This window comes from Rhinatrema bivittatum, chromosome 8 (genome assembly GCF_901001135.1).
Source record: "Rhinatrema bivittatum chromosome 8, aRhiBiv1.1, whole genome shotgun sequence".
Classification (NCBI taxonomy): Eukaryota; Metazoa; Chordata; class Amphibia; order Gymnophiona; family Rhinatrematidae; genus Rhinatrema; species Rhinatrema bivittatum.
Genome location: NC_042622.1, coordinates 97650541 through 97667372, shown reverse-complemented (window position 1 = coordinate 97667372; position 16832 = coordinate 97650541). Strand labels below are relative to the sequence as shown.

At 44.3% G+C, this 16832-nt stretch overlaps 1 protein-coding gene across 1 annotated transcript in view; it reads left to right on the top strand.

Annotated features, from left to right (window-relative positions):
- LOC115097561 (xenotropic and polytropic retrovirus receptor 1 homolog) overlaps window positions 1-16832 on the top strand; it is a 72150-nt gene that overhangs the window by 29998 nt on the left and 25320 nt on the right. Inside the window, 1 exon segment of the mRNA XM_029613497.1 lies at window positions 16289-16372. Within this exon segment, the coding sequence (XP_029469357.1) occupies window positions 16289-16372 (84 nt within the window).

Genomic DNA, 16832 nt, shown 5'->3' with positions numbered 1-16832 from the left:
TTATCCAAACCTTTTTTAACACAGCTACGCTAACTGCTCTAACCATATCCTCTGGCAACAAATTCCAGAGTTTAATTGTGCGTTGAGTGAAAAAGAACTTTTTCCAAAAAGTTTTAAATGTGCCACATGCTAACTTCATGGAGTGCCCCCTAGTCTTTCTATTATCTGAAAGAGTAAATAACTGTTTCACATTAACCTGTTCTAAACCTCTCATGATTTTAAACATATCTATCATATCCCCCCTCAGCCGTCTCTTCTCCAAGCTGAAAAGTCCTAACCTCTTCAGTCTTTCCTCATAGGGGAGCTGTTCCATTCCCTCTATCATTTTGGTCACTCTTCTCTGTACCTTCTCCATCGCAACTATATCTTTTTTGAGATGCAGTGACCAGAATTGTACACAGTATTCAAGGTGCGGTCTTACCATGGAGCGATACAGAGGCATTATGACATTTTCCGTTTTATTCACCATTCCCTTTCTAATAATTGCCAACATTCTGTTTGCTTTCTTGACTGCCGCAGCACACTGAACTGATGATTTCAATGTGTTATCCACTATGACGCCTAGATCTCTTTCTTGGGTGGTAGCTCCTAATATGGAACCCAACATTTGTAACTATAGCATGGGTTATTTTTCCCTATATGCATCACCTTGCACTTATCTACATTAAATTTAATCTGCCATTTGGATGCCCAATTTTCCAGTCTCAGAAGGTCTTCCTGCAATTTATCACAATCTGCTTGTGATTTAACTACTCTGAACAATTTTGTATCATCTGCAAATTTGATTACTTCATTCATCGTATTTCTTTCCTGATCATTTATAAATATATTGAAAAGGATGAGTCCCAAAACAGATCCCTGAGGCACTCCACTGCCCACTCCCTTCCACTGAGAAAATTGTCCATTTAATCCTACTCTCTGTTTCCTGTCTTTTAGCCAGTTTGTAATCCATGAAAGGACACCGCCACCTATCCCATGACTCTTTACTTTTCCTAGAAGCCTCTCATGAGGAACTTTGTCAAACGCCTTCTGAAAATCCAAATATACCACATCTACCGGTTCACCTTTATCCACATGTTTATTAACTCCTTCAAAAAAATGAAGCAGATTTGTGAGACAAGACTTGCCTTGGGTAAAGCCATGCTGACTTTGTTCCATTAAACCATGTCTTTCTATATGTTCTGTGATTTTGATATTTAGAATACTTTCCACTATTTTTCCTGGCACTGAAGTCAGGCTAACTAGTCTGTTGTTTCCCGGATCACCCCTAGAGCCCTTTTTAAATATTTGGGTTACATTAGCCACCCTTCAGTCTTCAGGTAAAATGGATGATTTTAATGATAGGTTAGAAATTTTTTACTAATAGGTCTGAAATTTAATTTTTTAGTTCCTTCAGAACCCTGGGGTGTATACCATCCGGTCCAGGTGATTTACTACTCTTCAGTTTGTCAATCAGGCCTACCACATCTTCTAGGTTCACCGTGATTTGGTTCAGTCCATCTGAATCATTACCCATGAAAACCGTCTCCGATACGGGTATCTCCCCAACATCCTCTTCAGTAAACACAGAAGCAAAAAAAAATCATTTAATCTTTCCGCGATGGCCTTATCTTCTCTAATTGCCCTTTTAACCCCTCGATCATCTAACGTTCTAACTGACTCCCTCACAGGCTTTCTGCTTCAGATATACTTTTAAAAGTTTTTACTGTGAGTTTTTACTGTGAGTTTTTGCCTCTATGGCTAACTTCTTTTCAAATTCTCTCTTAGCCTGTCTTGTCAATGTCTTACATTTAACTTGCCAATGCTTATGCATTATCCTATTTTCTTCTGTTGTATCCTTCTTCCGATTTTTGAATGAAGATCTTTTGGCTAAAATAACTTCTTTCACCTCCCCTTTTAACCATGCCAGTGATCATTTTTCCTTCTTTCCACCTTTCTTAATGTTGGAATACATCTGGACTGTGCTTCTAGGATGGTATTTTTTAACAATGACCACGCCTCTTCCACACTTTTTACCTTTGTAGCTGCTCCTTTCAGTTTTTTTCTAACTATTTTACTCATTTTATCAAAGTTTCCCTTTTGAAAGTTTAGCACGAGAGCCGTGGATTTGCTTACTGTCCCCCTTCCAGCCATTAATTTAAATTTGATCATATTATGATCACTATTGCCAAGCGGCCCCACCACCATTACCTCTCTCACCAAATCCTCTGCTCTACTGATAATTAGATCTAAAATTGCTCCCTCTCTTGTTGGTTCCTGAACCAATTGCTCCATAAAGCTGTCATTTATTCCATCCAGGAACTTTATCTCTCTAGCATGTCCTGATGATACATTTACCCAGTCAATATTGGGGTAATTAAAATCTCCCATTATTACCGCACTACTAATTTGGTTAGCTTCCCTAATTTCTCTTAGCATTTCACCATCCGTCTCATCATCTTGACCAGGTGGATGGTAGTATACTTCTATCATTAAAGGCTTCCCCAAAACACAAGGGATTTTTACCCATAAAGATTCGATTGTGCATTTAGTCTCATGCAGGATGTTTATCCTGTTGGACTCTATGCCATCTTGGACATAAAGTGCCACACCGCCTCCCGGGTGCTCCGGTATAGCACTGTCCCATTGGTTATCTTCCTTCCACCATGTCTCTGACATGCCAATTAAGTCTATGTCATCATTCACTGATCATTCCCAGACCACTTCCAAAAGTGATAGAGCGTGGATTGAAAGCCAGCGGGGAAGGCAGTGTTATGAAAGAGAAAGGAAATGAAAAAATAGCGGAAATTCCTTACCAGTTGGATTTTCTACTGTGCCCAAATACGCAAGGGGCATAAAACATACTGGTTTCCAAGACAATCGTGATTGCCAGGGAAAGGCAATAGGGGTATCACACCGATAAGCCACTGCTCAATCAAGGTTCACTGCTTAACAGAAAGGGATCTGTTTAAATCCACAAGGTCCCTTAGCTGGGCAGCCGTGTAATACCAAAGGAGATTAGGGAACGTCTTACCGCGGTTTTTATATTTGTTGTCCACTTTACCCGTTTTTCTACCCAATGCTCTAATGCGCCGTTGGCAAAAGAAGGTTTTTTATTTCATTTGGCACCAATGCCCACCAAGAGTAACTCTGATTTTGGGATAAAAAAGGATGCAGCGAGCTACTCTTGGTGGGCATTGTCACCAAATGAAATAAAAAATCTTCTTTTGCCAACGGCACACTAGAACATTGGGTAGGAAAATAGGTAATGTGGAGAACAAATATAAAAACTGCGGTAAGACATTCATCTTAACTATGGCGATGCGGCCCAGCCACAAGAAGGTGCCTCTTTGCCATTACTCCAAATTCTTATGAATAGCAGAAAGGAGGGGGGAGTAATTAAGTAAATCAGAAGTATGAGCACCTAAGTTTTAAATAGAAATGGCCAATGAACTAAGTTGAACGCCTTCTCTGTATCTATGGCCAAGAGAACAGTGGGGATGCATTCCCGTTCAACCCACCTTAATGGATTGATAATCCTACGGACATGGTCCACAGCATTATGCTGCAGACAAAGCCCTCTTGGTCGGAGTTAACAAGGTTCGGAAGAAAGTTATTTAAGTGAAGAGCTAATACTCTAGCAAGGATCTTCAAATTCAAATTGATTAAAGAAATGGGCCTCTATGACCTGCACAATGATGGATCCCTCCCAGGTTTGGCTATCACTGAAATACCTGCCACATTAGAGTAGGCAGGGAGGGAGTCCCCATTTGAAAGAGAGTTAAACATACCTACCAAGGGGTCAGTAAGGATATGGGACAATTTGCAGTAGTACCCACTAGTAAACCTATCCAAACCAGGGGTCTTGCCAGATTTGAGTGACTTAATCACTAGGGAAACTTCTTGAGAGGTGATCGGTCTATCTAAAAACTCCCGCTGTTCAAGCATAAGTTGGGGCACAGTGATTGGCTGAAGGTAATTGTCAGTATCGTCCTTGTTAATTGCGACATTTCAGCTGTACAGAGAGGCATAAAACTCAGTAAAACACCATTGGATGGCCGTCACTGTGGTGTGGATCCTGCCCTGAGAATCTTTCATTTTAGTCACAGAACCCTGTGCAGATTGAGCCTTCAACTGACAGGCCAAAAAATGCCCTGCCTGTTGTGAATGAACTGTTTAGTGGACCCTTGGGCCGACCTGTGAGAGACTGGGGAGAGGTGTACTATAGTCTCTAGTGACTGACAGGTCAGGAGGCGGATACCAGGCAGGAGCTGGATGTGAGCTTCACCCTTGAAGCCGGTACTCCCCCGGGAGGAGCCCGTAGGAGCCCGGCTGCTGGGACTTAGGAGATCACGGAAGCTGGAACTGGAGCAGGCAGGCAGGGATCCGGAGTCAGGCAGGAACTGAAGCGGGCTGGAGCTGGAACCAGACAGAAACTGTGGCAAGACTCGGAACTGGAACCAGGCAGGAACTGTGGCAAGACTCGGAACTGGAACCAGGCAGGAACTGAGGCAAGGCTCGGAACTGGAGCCAGGCAGGAACTGAGGCAAGGCTCGGAACTGGAGCCAGGCAGGAACTGGAGCAGAGACCGGAGCCCCCCCGGGAGGAGCCAGTAGGGGCCCGGCCACTGGAGCAAGCAGGCAACGTAGCAGGCAGGTACGATGGCAGGCAAGCAGGGAGACTCTGAAGCAGGCAGGCAGACTCTGTAGCTGGAAGGCAGACTCTGAAGCAGGCACACCTCAGGGCCAGGAGCAACTAGGGACCAAGGAGGGACCCGGTTGCAAGGCCCTGAGTGAGTGCAGACACCGGGGTTAAATCCCCCCCGGCATCTGACGTCAGCAGAAGGGGCGGAGCATCGCACGGCGGGAAGTGGGATATTTCAGTGCCCCTCCCGCGCGCGCGCCTAGAAGAAGGGCGTTCCCACGGCGGCCTCTGCGGGCACGCCGTCGATGTTTGCGCCGCCGGGACCGGGGGAGAAGAGAAGGTCAGGCCCCGGTCACAACAGGGACCGCAACAGTAACTCCCCCTCTTAAGCCCCCTCCCGGGAGGCCCGGTTTTACCTGGGCGAACCTGGGAAGATTGTCGTGATAGTTCTTTCTTCATGGTGACAGAAGCAGAGACAAGACTGGGATCATGGCAGGGCTCTGAAGGGGGAAACAGGTTGGAAATGGAAAAAGACACGGAAGCGGGATCCTTGGGCGTCTTCAAGCAATTGGAGTGGCAAGATGGACTCCACTGGGTGATTCACAGGGTATCCCATTGGATCGTGGGAGAATGCTTTTGGAGCCACAGCAATCCTAGCACCACGGGGTGGACAACCTTCTCCAAGACCAAGAAGGCAATCTCCTCCGAGTGGATCGCCCCAGTGCGGACAGTAATGGGTGTCGTGGACGTCTTGATGTGTCTCGGAAGGAGTGTACCTTGAACAGAGGTAATTCGCAGTGGGGTCTCACGCTCCTGCGTGGGAATCTGCAACTGGGAGACGAGTTCCTGTCGAATAAAGTTACCCCCTTCTCCGGAGTCCAGAAAGGCGAGGGTTTCCAGAGACCCTCCCGGGAACTCCAGCATAATGGGTACGGTGCATTGAGGGACTGAGGCACAACCTAGGAGAAGCTCCTCATGACCTCCCAGGCTCTGGTGTCTCTCCAAACGCTCCCAACAGTTGGCCAGGAAATGACCTTGCTGGCCACAATAGAGGCACAAGCCCTGTGTGCAGCAACATTGTCTCTCCTCCGCGGAGAGTGGGGAATGTCCCAACCATGTAGGGGTTAAATCCCCCTGGCGTCTGACATCAGCAGAAGGGGCGGAGCGTCACACGGCCGGAAAGCGTGCTATTTTAGTGCCCCTCCCGAACGCGCGCACGCACACCTTGAGGAAGGGCGTTCCCGTGGCGGCCTCCGCGGGGACGCCATCGATGTTTGCGCTGCCGGGATCGGGGGAAAAGAGAAGGTAAGGCCCCAGTCGCGACCGGGACCGCAGCACTACCTTGTTACCGCCTTCAAAGAAGGTTTGTTTAAGTTGGTTTAGTTGCTGGACTAAGCGCTCATCATCAAGCCGTTGTAGCGCAGATCTGGCTCCCAGGAGCCGGTGATACAGTTTGGGATTGAGTGGGATTTAGTGCTGGGTGGCCAAAAGGTTAATTTTAGTCAATAAGGAAGACCATTTCCTTTCTCGCTCCCTCTTGCAAGTTACCGCTCTAGAAATAAGGAGACCCATAGCTACAGCCTTAGAACACTCCCATACTACCCCCTGCGTGATATATAGTTGAGAATTAAGCTCAAAATATCCCCTCATACTATTCCCCAGACAGGAAATGAAAGTGTCATCTTTAAGTAAGGTGTCATTGAGCTGCCAATAGTGCTGCCCCAGACCAAGATCTCGAATTTGGAGGTCGATCCACAAAGGAGCAAAGTCAGACCAAGTGATTGGTTTGACCCCAACTGAAGATACTTGAGACTCCAAAGTTTTATCCATTAAAAAATAATCTATGCAGGAATAGAAATCATGGGCGGATGAATAAAACGTATAAACCCGAGATGTAGGGAATCTCCGCAACCCTATGTCCATCAGACTCCAATCTAGTGCCATGGAAGCGAGAGTCTTCTTCGGCCCTCGAGAGGAGTGGCTGGTAGGGCAGGAGTTGTCCAAGTTAGGGCATAGGGTGAGGTTAAAATCGCCACCTATAAGTACAAACTCTTTCCCATGTGTGCCAGAAGGGACCGAAGATTCAGATAAAAGGGATCTTGATCTAAATTAAGGGCATATAAGGAAATTAAAGTAAAACTTCAGTTCCCAAGCATATTTAAAGAAAGACATAACATCCTGAGGGGTCCACACTGTGGAAAAGAAGTTCAAAGGTCAGTTGGGACAAAATAAGAATACCTACCCCTGAGTATTTCGAAGTTTTAGAGCTAGGAGACAGAAATTTATGGGGGAATTCTTTAAAGGACAGAAGATATTAATATCTTCTCCGATGATGTGTCTCCTGGATAAAGGCTATCAGCATTTTCTGGGAAGTCAATTTTCTAGAAATAAGATGATGCTTTCAAGGAGAATTAAGTCCCTTAACATTAAGGGATAATATTTTAAATACCATAGTTGCACCATAGTGAATAGTACCACACAATTAAATGAGAAAGCCCCAGAAAAATCATGTGCAAGGAGAAAGAAAAAACACCGAACAAAGGAGATAAGAAGAGTGCCTCACAAACAGTAGAAAAAATGGAACGCCAAACCCACAAGAAATCCCAAAACAACATCTGATCCGCCTATCCCCACTGGCAAATCTAATCCCTAGAGGCTTACTCGCAATCCAGGAAGAATTCCCATCCAAACCACCCCCCCCCCCCCCCCCATTCATAGACAATGTGAAAGGTGATAACAACCAGAAACCCCAAAATGCTGTTTCGTGAGATAGAAATATAAAAAAACATGTGGAACAAGAAGAAGGCATAAAGCATATATAGACCCCATCCATCAGAAAATCACATGTCTATCAGGATCACTGCGGAGGTCTCTCTACAGGTCAAAATGTGGAAGCAGAACAGAAGACCAAGTGTGTCTCTGGATCTTCAGTCTTGTTCCAATAGAGCGGAGTGAGACTCTGCTGAATGACGCCACAAGCGTTTTCCTCCCTGGCCTGCTCATCGCCATCTGGGATGCGTGTCTGAGATTGCAGAGGCCGAGGCTGCATGAGGGATAGAAAAGGTCGCAATCAGGCCTGCCTGCTGGAAAGCCGTTGCTGCTTCTGAGAGAGATTTAGGCCTGTAAGTAGCTCCCTGGTGATGAAATGCAAAGCGAATGTTAATGCCCAGTGATACCTAATCCCCTCACGGCGTAGAGCGCTGGTGACCTCTTTAAGCTCATACCACCGGCGCAACATGGCTGGGGCCAAGTCGTTGAAGAGGGAGATCTCATGGCCGTTCCAACTCCAGACTGCCTTTCTTCGGGCAATAGTCATTATGTCCTCCTTCTGAGAATAGCTGTGCAAACAGAAAACAATTTCCCTGGGACGGTTCTCACATCTAGGGCCCAACGCCCTATGGGCCCGTTCAATTTTAATAGGAGAGTCTGGGCCAGCGGGTCACTCAGAGAGCCAGATTTATTGGCCAGAATAAAGGAGCATATCTTACTGGCCACAGCTGTGCAGTCTGTATAGGCCTCTGTCTCTGGGAGGCCCCGGATCCAGATGTTACTCCTTCTGGACCGATTTTCAAGGTACTCAATTTTATCAGTTAGTGCGGCTACTTCTATAGCTAAAGACTTATTCTGAGTCTGAGGGTATCGAGAGCAGTGGCATGGTTCTCAACATGGGTGTCCATGTCGTCCACGCGGTGCGCCAGAAGCATAAGGTCTTCCTGGATCTCTGTGATTGAAGTGAGGACTTCTGATTTATGCTGCCGCAGGTCCTCCCACAGCTCAAGAAACCAGCCACAGAGCTCCAATCACGACAGGAGCTCAGATGAATCGCCTCCGAACGCCGCCCCGGTGGTCTCAGGCTTCGGCTCAGTTCTGCCGCAATCCACCATTTCTGACGTGTTGCAGTCGCAGGCCTCACCACCTGTCTCTTGTGGATGTTTATTAAATGCGAATTGCTTGAGATCCATCCCTTTCTTCCTTGTAGACATGCTGAAGTGAATCGCTACACTATCACAGCAAAATGTGGGTAGATAGGGGCCCAAAAGGAGCAGGAGAAGCTGGTTTAAAACAGGGAGGGCAGAGGAGCCTGCTGGCATAGCACCCCCCCCTCAGGCAAGGATGAGCTTAAGGGCTTCTGATAATTTGCAGAGTCTACGCTTATCCTTCCCAGACACTTCTGTTGTAATTGGCTTTCATTTATTTACCATAATAAACATTTTACTAAATTTCTAAAATATCTCTGAGTCTCGTATTTGGTATATGGGGATAAAAACCATACAATACATCATGAACAGTGACCTCCAAAATACATAATACTGAGCTTTAGCTCAATTCATTCCATTCATTATTTATTTTGGCCCGGAAATTTCTTCCTGCTCCTTCGGGCTTCCAGGTCAATCAGAACCAGGGCTGGGATCTGGTGCCATGAATCTTCCTTCACAACTACCTGAAGGATTTTTTTCCCTCTCTTTTTATATCTCCTTCCAACATACAGGTTCTGGACCAGGGACCATCTCCCTGAACTGCTTCCAGAACCCTGCAATCATGGGCCCTGAATCTACCCACTTGGTGTCACCTTTAGGCAATGACCATGACTCCCTCCCCGACCAGGGACTGTGAATGCTGCCTTCACAGCATCCCCAGCCTCCACCAACCCGGGGAATTTAATTTATTTCAATTTAACTCATTGGGCAGAAAGAAATGGGAGATCCATATCCAGTCGCACTCATAATCTATGTGGAGTGTGTTCATTGACAATAAGAAACTCAGGGATTTTATTAAGCTAGCCGGCTGTTGCACTGAGATTACTTATTTATTTATTTATTTATTTAACATCTCTTTTATACCGATATCCATTCGCACATCGCATCGGTTCACAATAAAACAAAAACTTTTGGGCGGTGCCCTTACATGTAACAGATAACTTAGTGAACTAGGAAAAATACAATTAACTTTTGGGAGGAGCCCTTACATATAACAAACATCAATGGGTAGATGCAAAGCAATAGAACTGTAACTATAACTATATACATGAGAGTGCACAGTACAAAATCAGCGGACATAAGGCGTTCATAACAAAATGACATTGTAAAATTCACAGGGGGGTTTTATGTAATAGGGGGTGACATGTGGTAGGCTTGTTGAAAGAGCCAGGTTTTAAGTTTCTTTTTGAAAGTGGGGGTATATGTCTCCATGCGAATATCATGGGGCAGGGAGTTCCATATGGTGGGGCCGGCAAGAGAAAAGGCTCTGTTTATAGTAGAGGAGAGTTTAAAAGATTTGATAGATTGGGCACGAAGTGTTCCTTGGAGGGCTGGGCGGGTAGGTCTCTTGGAGGTGCGAGGTAGGAGGGGGTATTAAGCCAGTTAAGGTTGGAATTTAATAGACTCTTGTGTATGATAGATAGAGTTTTATATAGAATTCGTGACTGTATAGGGAGCCAGTGTAGTTCGATAAGTGTGGGAGTGATGTGATCTCTTTTCTTTGTGTTTGACAGTATCCGAGCGGCGGCATTTTGTAGGAGTTGTAATGGCTTAGTGTGTGTTGCGGGAATGCCAAGGAAGAGTGCATTGCAATAGTCAATTTTCGATAAAATAATAGACTGGAGTACTGTGCGGAAATCAGTGAAGTGTAGTAGGGATCTGAGTTTCTTTATCGTTTGTAGCTTAAAATAGCAATCCTTTATGATGGATTTAATGAATGGTTTAAAAGAAAGGTGATTATCAATAATGACTCCTAAATTACGAGTGTGTGATGGGAAGTTGGTAGACGAGTAAGCAAGTGGGATGTCTGGGAGCGGTTGCCTATTAGATATGATTAATAGCTCAGTCTTGTTGGAGTTTAGAGCTAGGTGCATGTCCTTTAGGAGTTGGTTGATGGAGGAAAGACAGGATTCCCAGTTTTGTAAAGCAGTTTGGATAGAGTCAGAGAAAGGGAAGATGAGTTGCACATCGTCAGCATAAATAAAATGCTTGATGTGCAGGTTAGTGAGAAGCGTGGTAAGGGGAATCATGTATATATTAAATAGCGTCGAGGAGAGTGAAGAACCTTGGGGCACACCTTGGGGAAGACTGATGGGATCAGATTCATAGTTGTCAACTAGGACAGTAAAAAAGCGATTTTGGAGATACGATTGAATCCAGGCGAAGGCATTGCCAGTGATCCCAATACTTCTGAGGATGTTGAGTAGGACATCGTGATTGACTGTGTCGAACACAGCCGAGATGTCAAGCATGGCGATCAGATAGGAGGATCCTGAGTCGGTTCCTCTGATAAGAGTATCGTGTAGGGAGAGGAGCAGTAAGTACCAAAATAAAAAATTTGGGGATAGTTAGTTTAAGTTTAGGAGGCGGGGAGGAGAGGGGAAGAGAGAGGAAGGTTAGGTAGGGGAGTAGGGAAGTTCCCTCCCAGTACGCTCCTTAATTGGAGCAGAAATTGGGAGGGAAATGGGAAAAAGGCCCATCGCGTCACCACATGTAACTGGAAAATTTCCCCCCCCCCCCCCCCCCCCCCCGCTTGTGAGTTATGGGCCGCCCGCACATGCACACATGGCCATCAGATTTTATAACATGCACGCCATGTAAATTACCCCCATACTTATCAGTTTCCCAGACTGTAAAAGTCAGGATCCCTGTTGGTTGCTATCTGAATCCAATTCCCTGTTACCTCTTGCTGTTGAAGTAGAGAGCAATGTTGGAGTTGCATCCAAAGTATAAGGCTTATTGTTTAAGGGTAGTAACAGCCACATCAACAAGTTACTCCCATGCTTATTTGTTTCCCCAAACCTTAAAAGTTGGGGTCCTTGTTGGTTGCTGTCTGAATCCAGTTCTCTTTTTCCCCTTTTCCCCCTGCCATTGAAGCAGAGAGCAATGATGGAATTGTATCAACAATATGAAAGCTTATTGATTAAAGGTAGTAAGCACCACATCAGCAAGTTATTCCCATGTATTTTTTTCTTCATTCCCATCCTCTTCATCACCTTCTCCAGAAGAGCATTCCAGGCATCCAACCCCCTCTCCGTGAAGAAATATTTCCTGATGCTGGTTCTAAGTCATCTAGTAGGGTATAACTTCTGCATGAAAACTTACATGCAGACTTTTGAAAATCCCATTCCAACTCTGCTCTCCCAGAATGTCTATCCCAGGATCACAGAAAAGTATGCGTGTAATCAAGTTACACACATTTTTACATTCACATCTATATAGGCTATTTTCAAAGAGCTACTTACATGCATAAAACTGGGTTTTATGATCTAAGTGGCTTTGAAAATTGCCCCCATAATGTGATAGGCTTGTGTGTTGGTCATTCTTATCAGTTATGCTCCAAAAACCATATTTGTGCTGACCTTTCAAACCCTATAATAATTTTGTTTCCTTAGATGGTACTTATGTGATCCCACCCAAATTTGTCCTATAGGAATCTTAATTAAAGAAGAAATACAATTAAATACTTTTTGCCTTCTATGCATTTCTTCTGAACATTGTCTGGTGGGTAAAGGTACAGATGTTGTGTTGCACTTTTATTTCCTGTAGGCAGTATAAGTGTTGTCTGTTTATAGTGGAGAAGAAGGGTGTTCCCATGGGTGGGATAAGTGATTGAGGGAGTTGATATAAATGCTGTTTTTCCTGCATTATTTTTTATGGCTTTTACACTAATAATAAGATAATCTATGACTAGAACCAGGGAAGGCAATATATGATCAGTGTGCATAAGTTAACCTCATTCTGCTCTAACTCCCATCCCATGCATTTTAGAGTGCAGATTCTATAGCTTAGGGGCTTGATAATGTATCTAGTGATGTTGGTTAAACACGTGTCTACTGGCACAATAACAAGTGACTGGACATTTTAAACACAAGACAATGCATGCATGTCCAACAAAGACATATTGTAATGTTTACAGGTCGCAGTGTCATCCCGTGACCGGCAGCACTCACTCCAGGATGCTGACTGCCTCTGAAGTGGCATGAATGGCGCCATTACACCACTAGCATCACCACTCCCCGAGCTCCCCTAGGCATGCCTGCATGTGGCACAGCACCCTTTGTAGTCCCCACAGCAGGAAACAGCCTGGCTGGCACGCACTGATGACATGACATGGCTGGGCATAAAGGCCCCAGCCACTCTCCTTAACCTTGCCTCAGCAAAAGGTCCTCCTGCTTGATTTCAGTGCGTGTTGCTCCTGCATTCCTGATCCTGCCTTGGTTCCTGATCCTGCTTTGCTCCTTGGCTCCTATTCCAGCCTGCCTTGCCTCACCTAGCCTGCCTCACCACGTCCAGCCTGCCTTGCATTGTCCAGCCAGCCCTGCTTTGCCTAGTCCATCCTGCTCCGTTTCATGTCTAGTTTTCCTTCTCCCAGTCCCTCTTCTGTCTGCCTGGTATTGACCTCTGCTACGGACCCGGACTACTCTCTTGCCTACAGCTTGCCACTGACCTTTACTACAGATCTCGTCTATGTCTTGCATGCTGCCTGCCCTGATCTCTGGTCTCTCCTGGTAATTATCTGACCGAAGTCTGACCTGACCTTGGTCCAGTCCCAGAATCTCTTACTCCTTGTGCCCTGTGGGACTCTCGCCTTAAACCCAAAGGCTCAACTTGTGGGGAACGAGGCTAGTATAGATGAACCTCCAGTCTGGTCCCCGCTCAGGGCGTATTCGCTACCTGTCAACATGGGTCTAGTAGGCTGCGTCAACCATGCCACAGCACAAGGGTCCACTATTCTTAGACAGATGAAGTGTAACGGGAACTAGAGACAACATACAAACCTTTACTAGTTATTCAGAACATTGGAAGACAATCACTGGCTGCCTTTTTTTAGTGCAGTAGTAAAGACAATGTGCACTAAATTTTAGCACACTTTTTTTTACCACCCTTTATTACATCAGCCTTATTGTTACCCCTTAGCACTTTAACAAAAGCAAATGCTGGAATCTGTGATATGGCATCACATGATCATGCTTTGAAATCCACATTCATCCCATCAGGAAGCCCTAACCAATGGCAAAGCAGTTTTAATAGAGCTTGATGACTTCATGCCATGTATTGACTCCACTGATATGTCAGCTGACAGTGTTGAAAAGATGGTAAATAAAGGATTAGTAGTTTTCTTTAATAAAAAAAAAAATTAAGGACAGAGACAAAACAGCTCTAACTAAAACCTAAGCCAATGGTTCCCAAACCTGTCCTGGGGGACCCTCAGCCAGTCAAGTTTTCAGGCCATCCACAATGAATATGCATGAGATAGATTTGCATATTTGCATTCTCTTTAAAGTATGGTGGTACTGTTTCTGCTGCAGGTTTTGTTTTGCAGATTCCTTACCTAAGATACTTATTTCCATTCCTGCGCACTCTGCCTTCCTTCCCCATTCCAGTAATGCTCTCTAGGGCAAGAGGGGCTACAGCTGTCTGCAGGGCAGACTACAGGAGGGTGCAGGGCCCAAGGTGAATCAATAGCAGCGGGGCTCTGGAATGCTGAAATTACAGTGTTGGGGATGGGGGTTACTGTGGCAGTGAGATTGCTCCTATTCACCTCAACTCCAAGGACAGCCCTGGCTGTCTGCACACGTGTAACCAGAGGACTCAATGTAGAAGCCTGTGTGTTATTTCCCACCAAATCAAGCAGAAGTTGAACTGCCAAGGTTTCAGGATTATGAATTGATTTATTTTAGTGCCTGTACTGGCCTGTCACAAGTGGGGTAGAATCTCCTCCTGAATTAATCTGCCTGTACAAAAAAAAAACCAAAAACCTACTCATGCTAGGAATTCTTTTTCTCATTTTTATCAACTAGTCTAATTTTGTTTGTACAATTAAAGTAAGTGTTTTTGTTCCACATGCTATTGTTAAAGGTAACTTCCAAAACTCGTCTTATTACAGACCATTAAAATGCATTCAGGTCAGTTTAACCCATCTTCCTCATATAAAAATTTGCACATCAGAAGTGTTATTCCTTGGCTCAGAATGAGAATGCACTGTAGAACACCTCGCTAATTAATTGTGGAAAATTATCACTTTCGTACGTTATAAATAGTCAAGCAGAACTGAATGTGCTCAAGCTGAGCAGTGGGTGCTAATGGCAGACATTCGTGAATGGGACTCCAGATGCTAACCTGGTGTATAATGTTGGATGAATTTGCTAATTTATTTAGCAGTCAATATGTGTGTATGTATATATATATATATATATATATATATATACACACACACAATATATATATATATTACAGCTACTGTAATTTTATAGACCTCATTCAACAAAATTCTTCAGCTGCATAAATAGCAATAACCACATAAGCCCACAGGATTTATTTTTTGACTCACTTGTTTCCTCCTGCTCTTCTGGGCTTCCAGCTCAGGGCTGGATCTGGTATTATGATACTTAATTTGCAAGTACCCAGGAATTTTCCCCCTCTTCCCAATGTACCTAGTCTAATTGGTACAATAACAGTCCTCAGCCAGTGACCATGCCTCAGGGTTCCATGTTCTGGAACCCTGCAATCACAGGCCCTAAATCCAGCCACTAGGTGTCACCATTCCACAATGACTACCATGCCCTTCCCCCAGGAGCTGCCTCCATAACATCCCCAGTTGACTCAGGGATCCAACTGGGAACCATCCATATGAGCCACTGGACCATGCACCTATAGGATTTTATTTCATGTTGCAAGAAAAAGATCTTCACTCTATCTTGGGAGATATTTGGTTCTGTCCTATGGAGACTTATTCGCCTTTGCCTGACTTTTTATTACATACCTCTGAATTTCATGGATTAAAGGCCCCAATGAATACACATTTATAGTCTTTACATGTAGGCTCCTACAATATTTTGATTGGCTTTGAAAACTATAAATTATATAATATTCCTGCTTAAGGCTCTTCATGCTTTTATACATTGGAGAGATCATTTAGTGAACTCCTTTCATTAAAAAATTTAAACTCAGTATGTTCCAGGAATTAATGACATCAGTATGCAGTTACCCCACTAATCTGTATCAGAATCAGGATATGAGAAAAACATACAGTACCAGATCCCAGCTGCATGAATGATAGGCTTGTGTGTTGGTCATTCTTATCAGTTATGCTCTGCCTCACTTTGTTGCCAGGATAGTGAAAAACAGAAAAAAAACCTGGTGAAAGTGTTGTGCCAGTTAGCTTTAATTTGTGCTTTTGATAGATGGAACTTAAAGAAAAGTTGACTGTATTTAAATAAACCGTATAGAACTAGAAGCTCATATTGCTATACATATGGAAAATGAACTTGCTAATTAGGATACATTATATTTAGAAATGGGGAAATGTTATATAATATAGACTGTAATATGAAATGATCTCTGGTGGTCAAAAAGTTACCAGCAGATGGTTTCAGTGCCAAAGTTACAGTCTAAGCACATTATAATCTGCTGGAGGTTATTCATAAAGATAAAAGACCTGATGTTTCTTGATTTCTCCCCAAATATACTCTTCCTTGCATTGCTTGTCCTCTCTGCTTTGCTCCTCTTGCTTAGCTGCCTGAAGTTCTGCTTCTGACCTTATTATTTCCTGGTCCTTTCCAGAGGTCACTGAAATCACCAGTAAATGTGGTCCAGCTGCTATCAATAGGTGCCAAGTGTTTGGGCTTTCTGTTTGTACAAGGTACTTGGAACCAAAGTAATTATTCTCTTTGCCTTTTTTCAAGTCCCTTTTCACCAACCAGTTGGAAGGAGGAGACCGGCAAAAAGCTATGAAGAGACTGCGAGTTCCCCCACTCGGGGCAGCCCAGGTTGGTTGTCTTTCAAGAGTAACTGGAAAACCTTTTCTTTGGGGGTGAAAAGACATTTTAACAACTTTCAGAGATTATTCTTGAAGGCACAACTGCTTCAAATGAAAGCTTGCATTTTCTTTTCTTTTTCAATGAGGTCATACGTATTAGACTTCCCGAAGCAGGTTGCCGAAATGTGGGTTAGAGCTGATCACTCCTGCCCAATTTCATGTCATGTTGGTGCAGCAGTTCCAGGTTTTTGCCAGTAGATGCTGCTGCCTGGCCTTGAGCTGAGAGGACAATAGAGCGAAAGGAATTCAGAGCTACTGAATGTATCTTCTTCCTCTTCATGGGTTGAAGCCTTTAACACAACAAGTAATGAGATCACATGACCACAATTGATTATTGTTACTGATGCCTGGGGAAAGCTAAGGAAATAGTGCAGTTAGCATCTTGTATTCATTCCTCTGATCTCTACCTT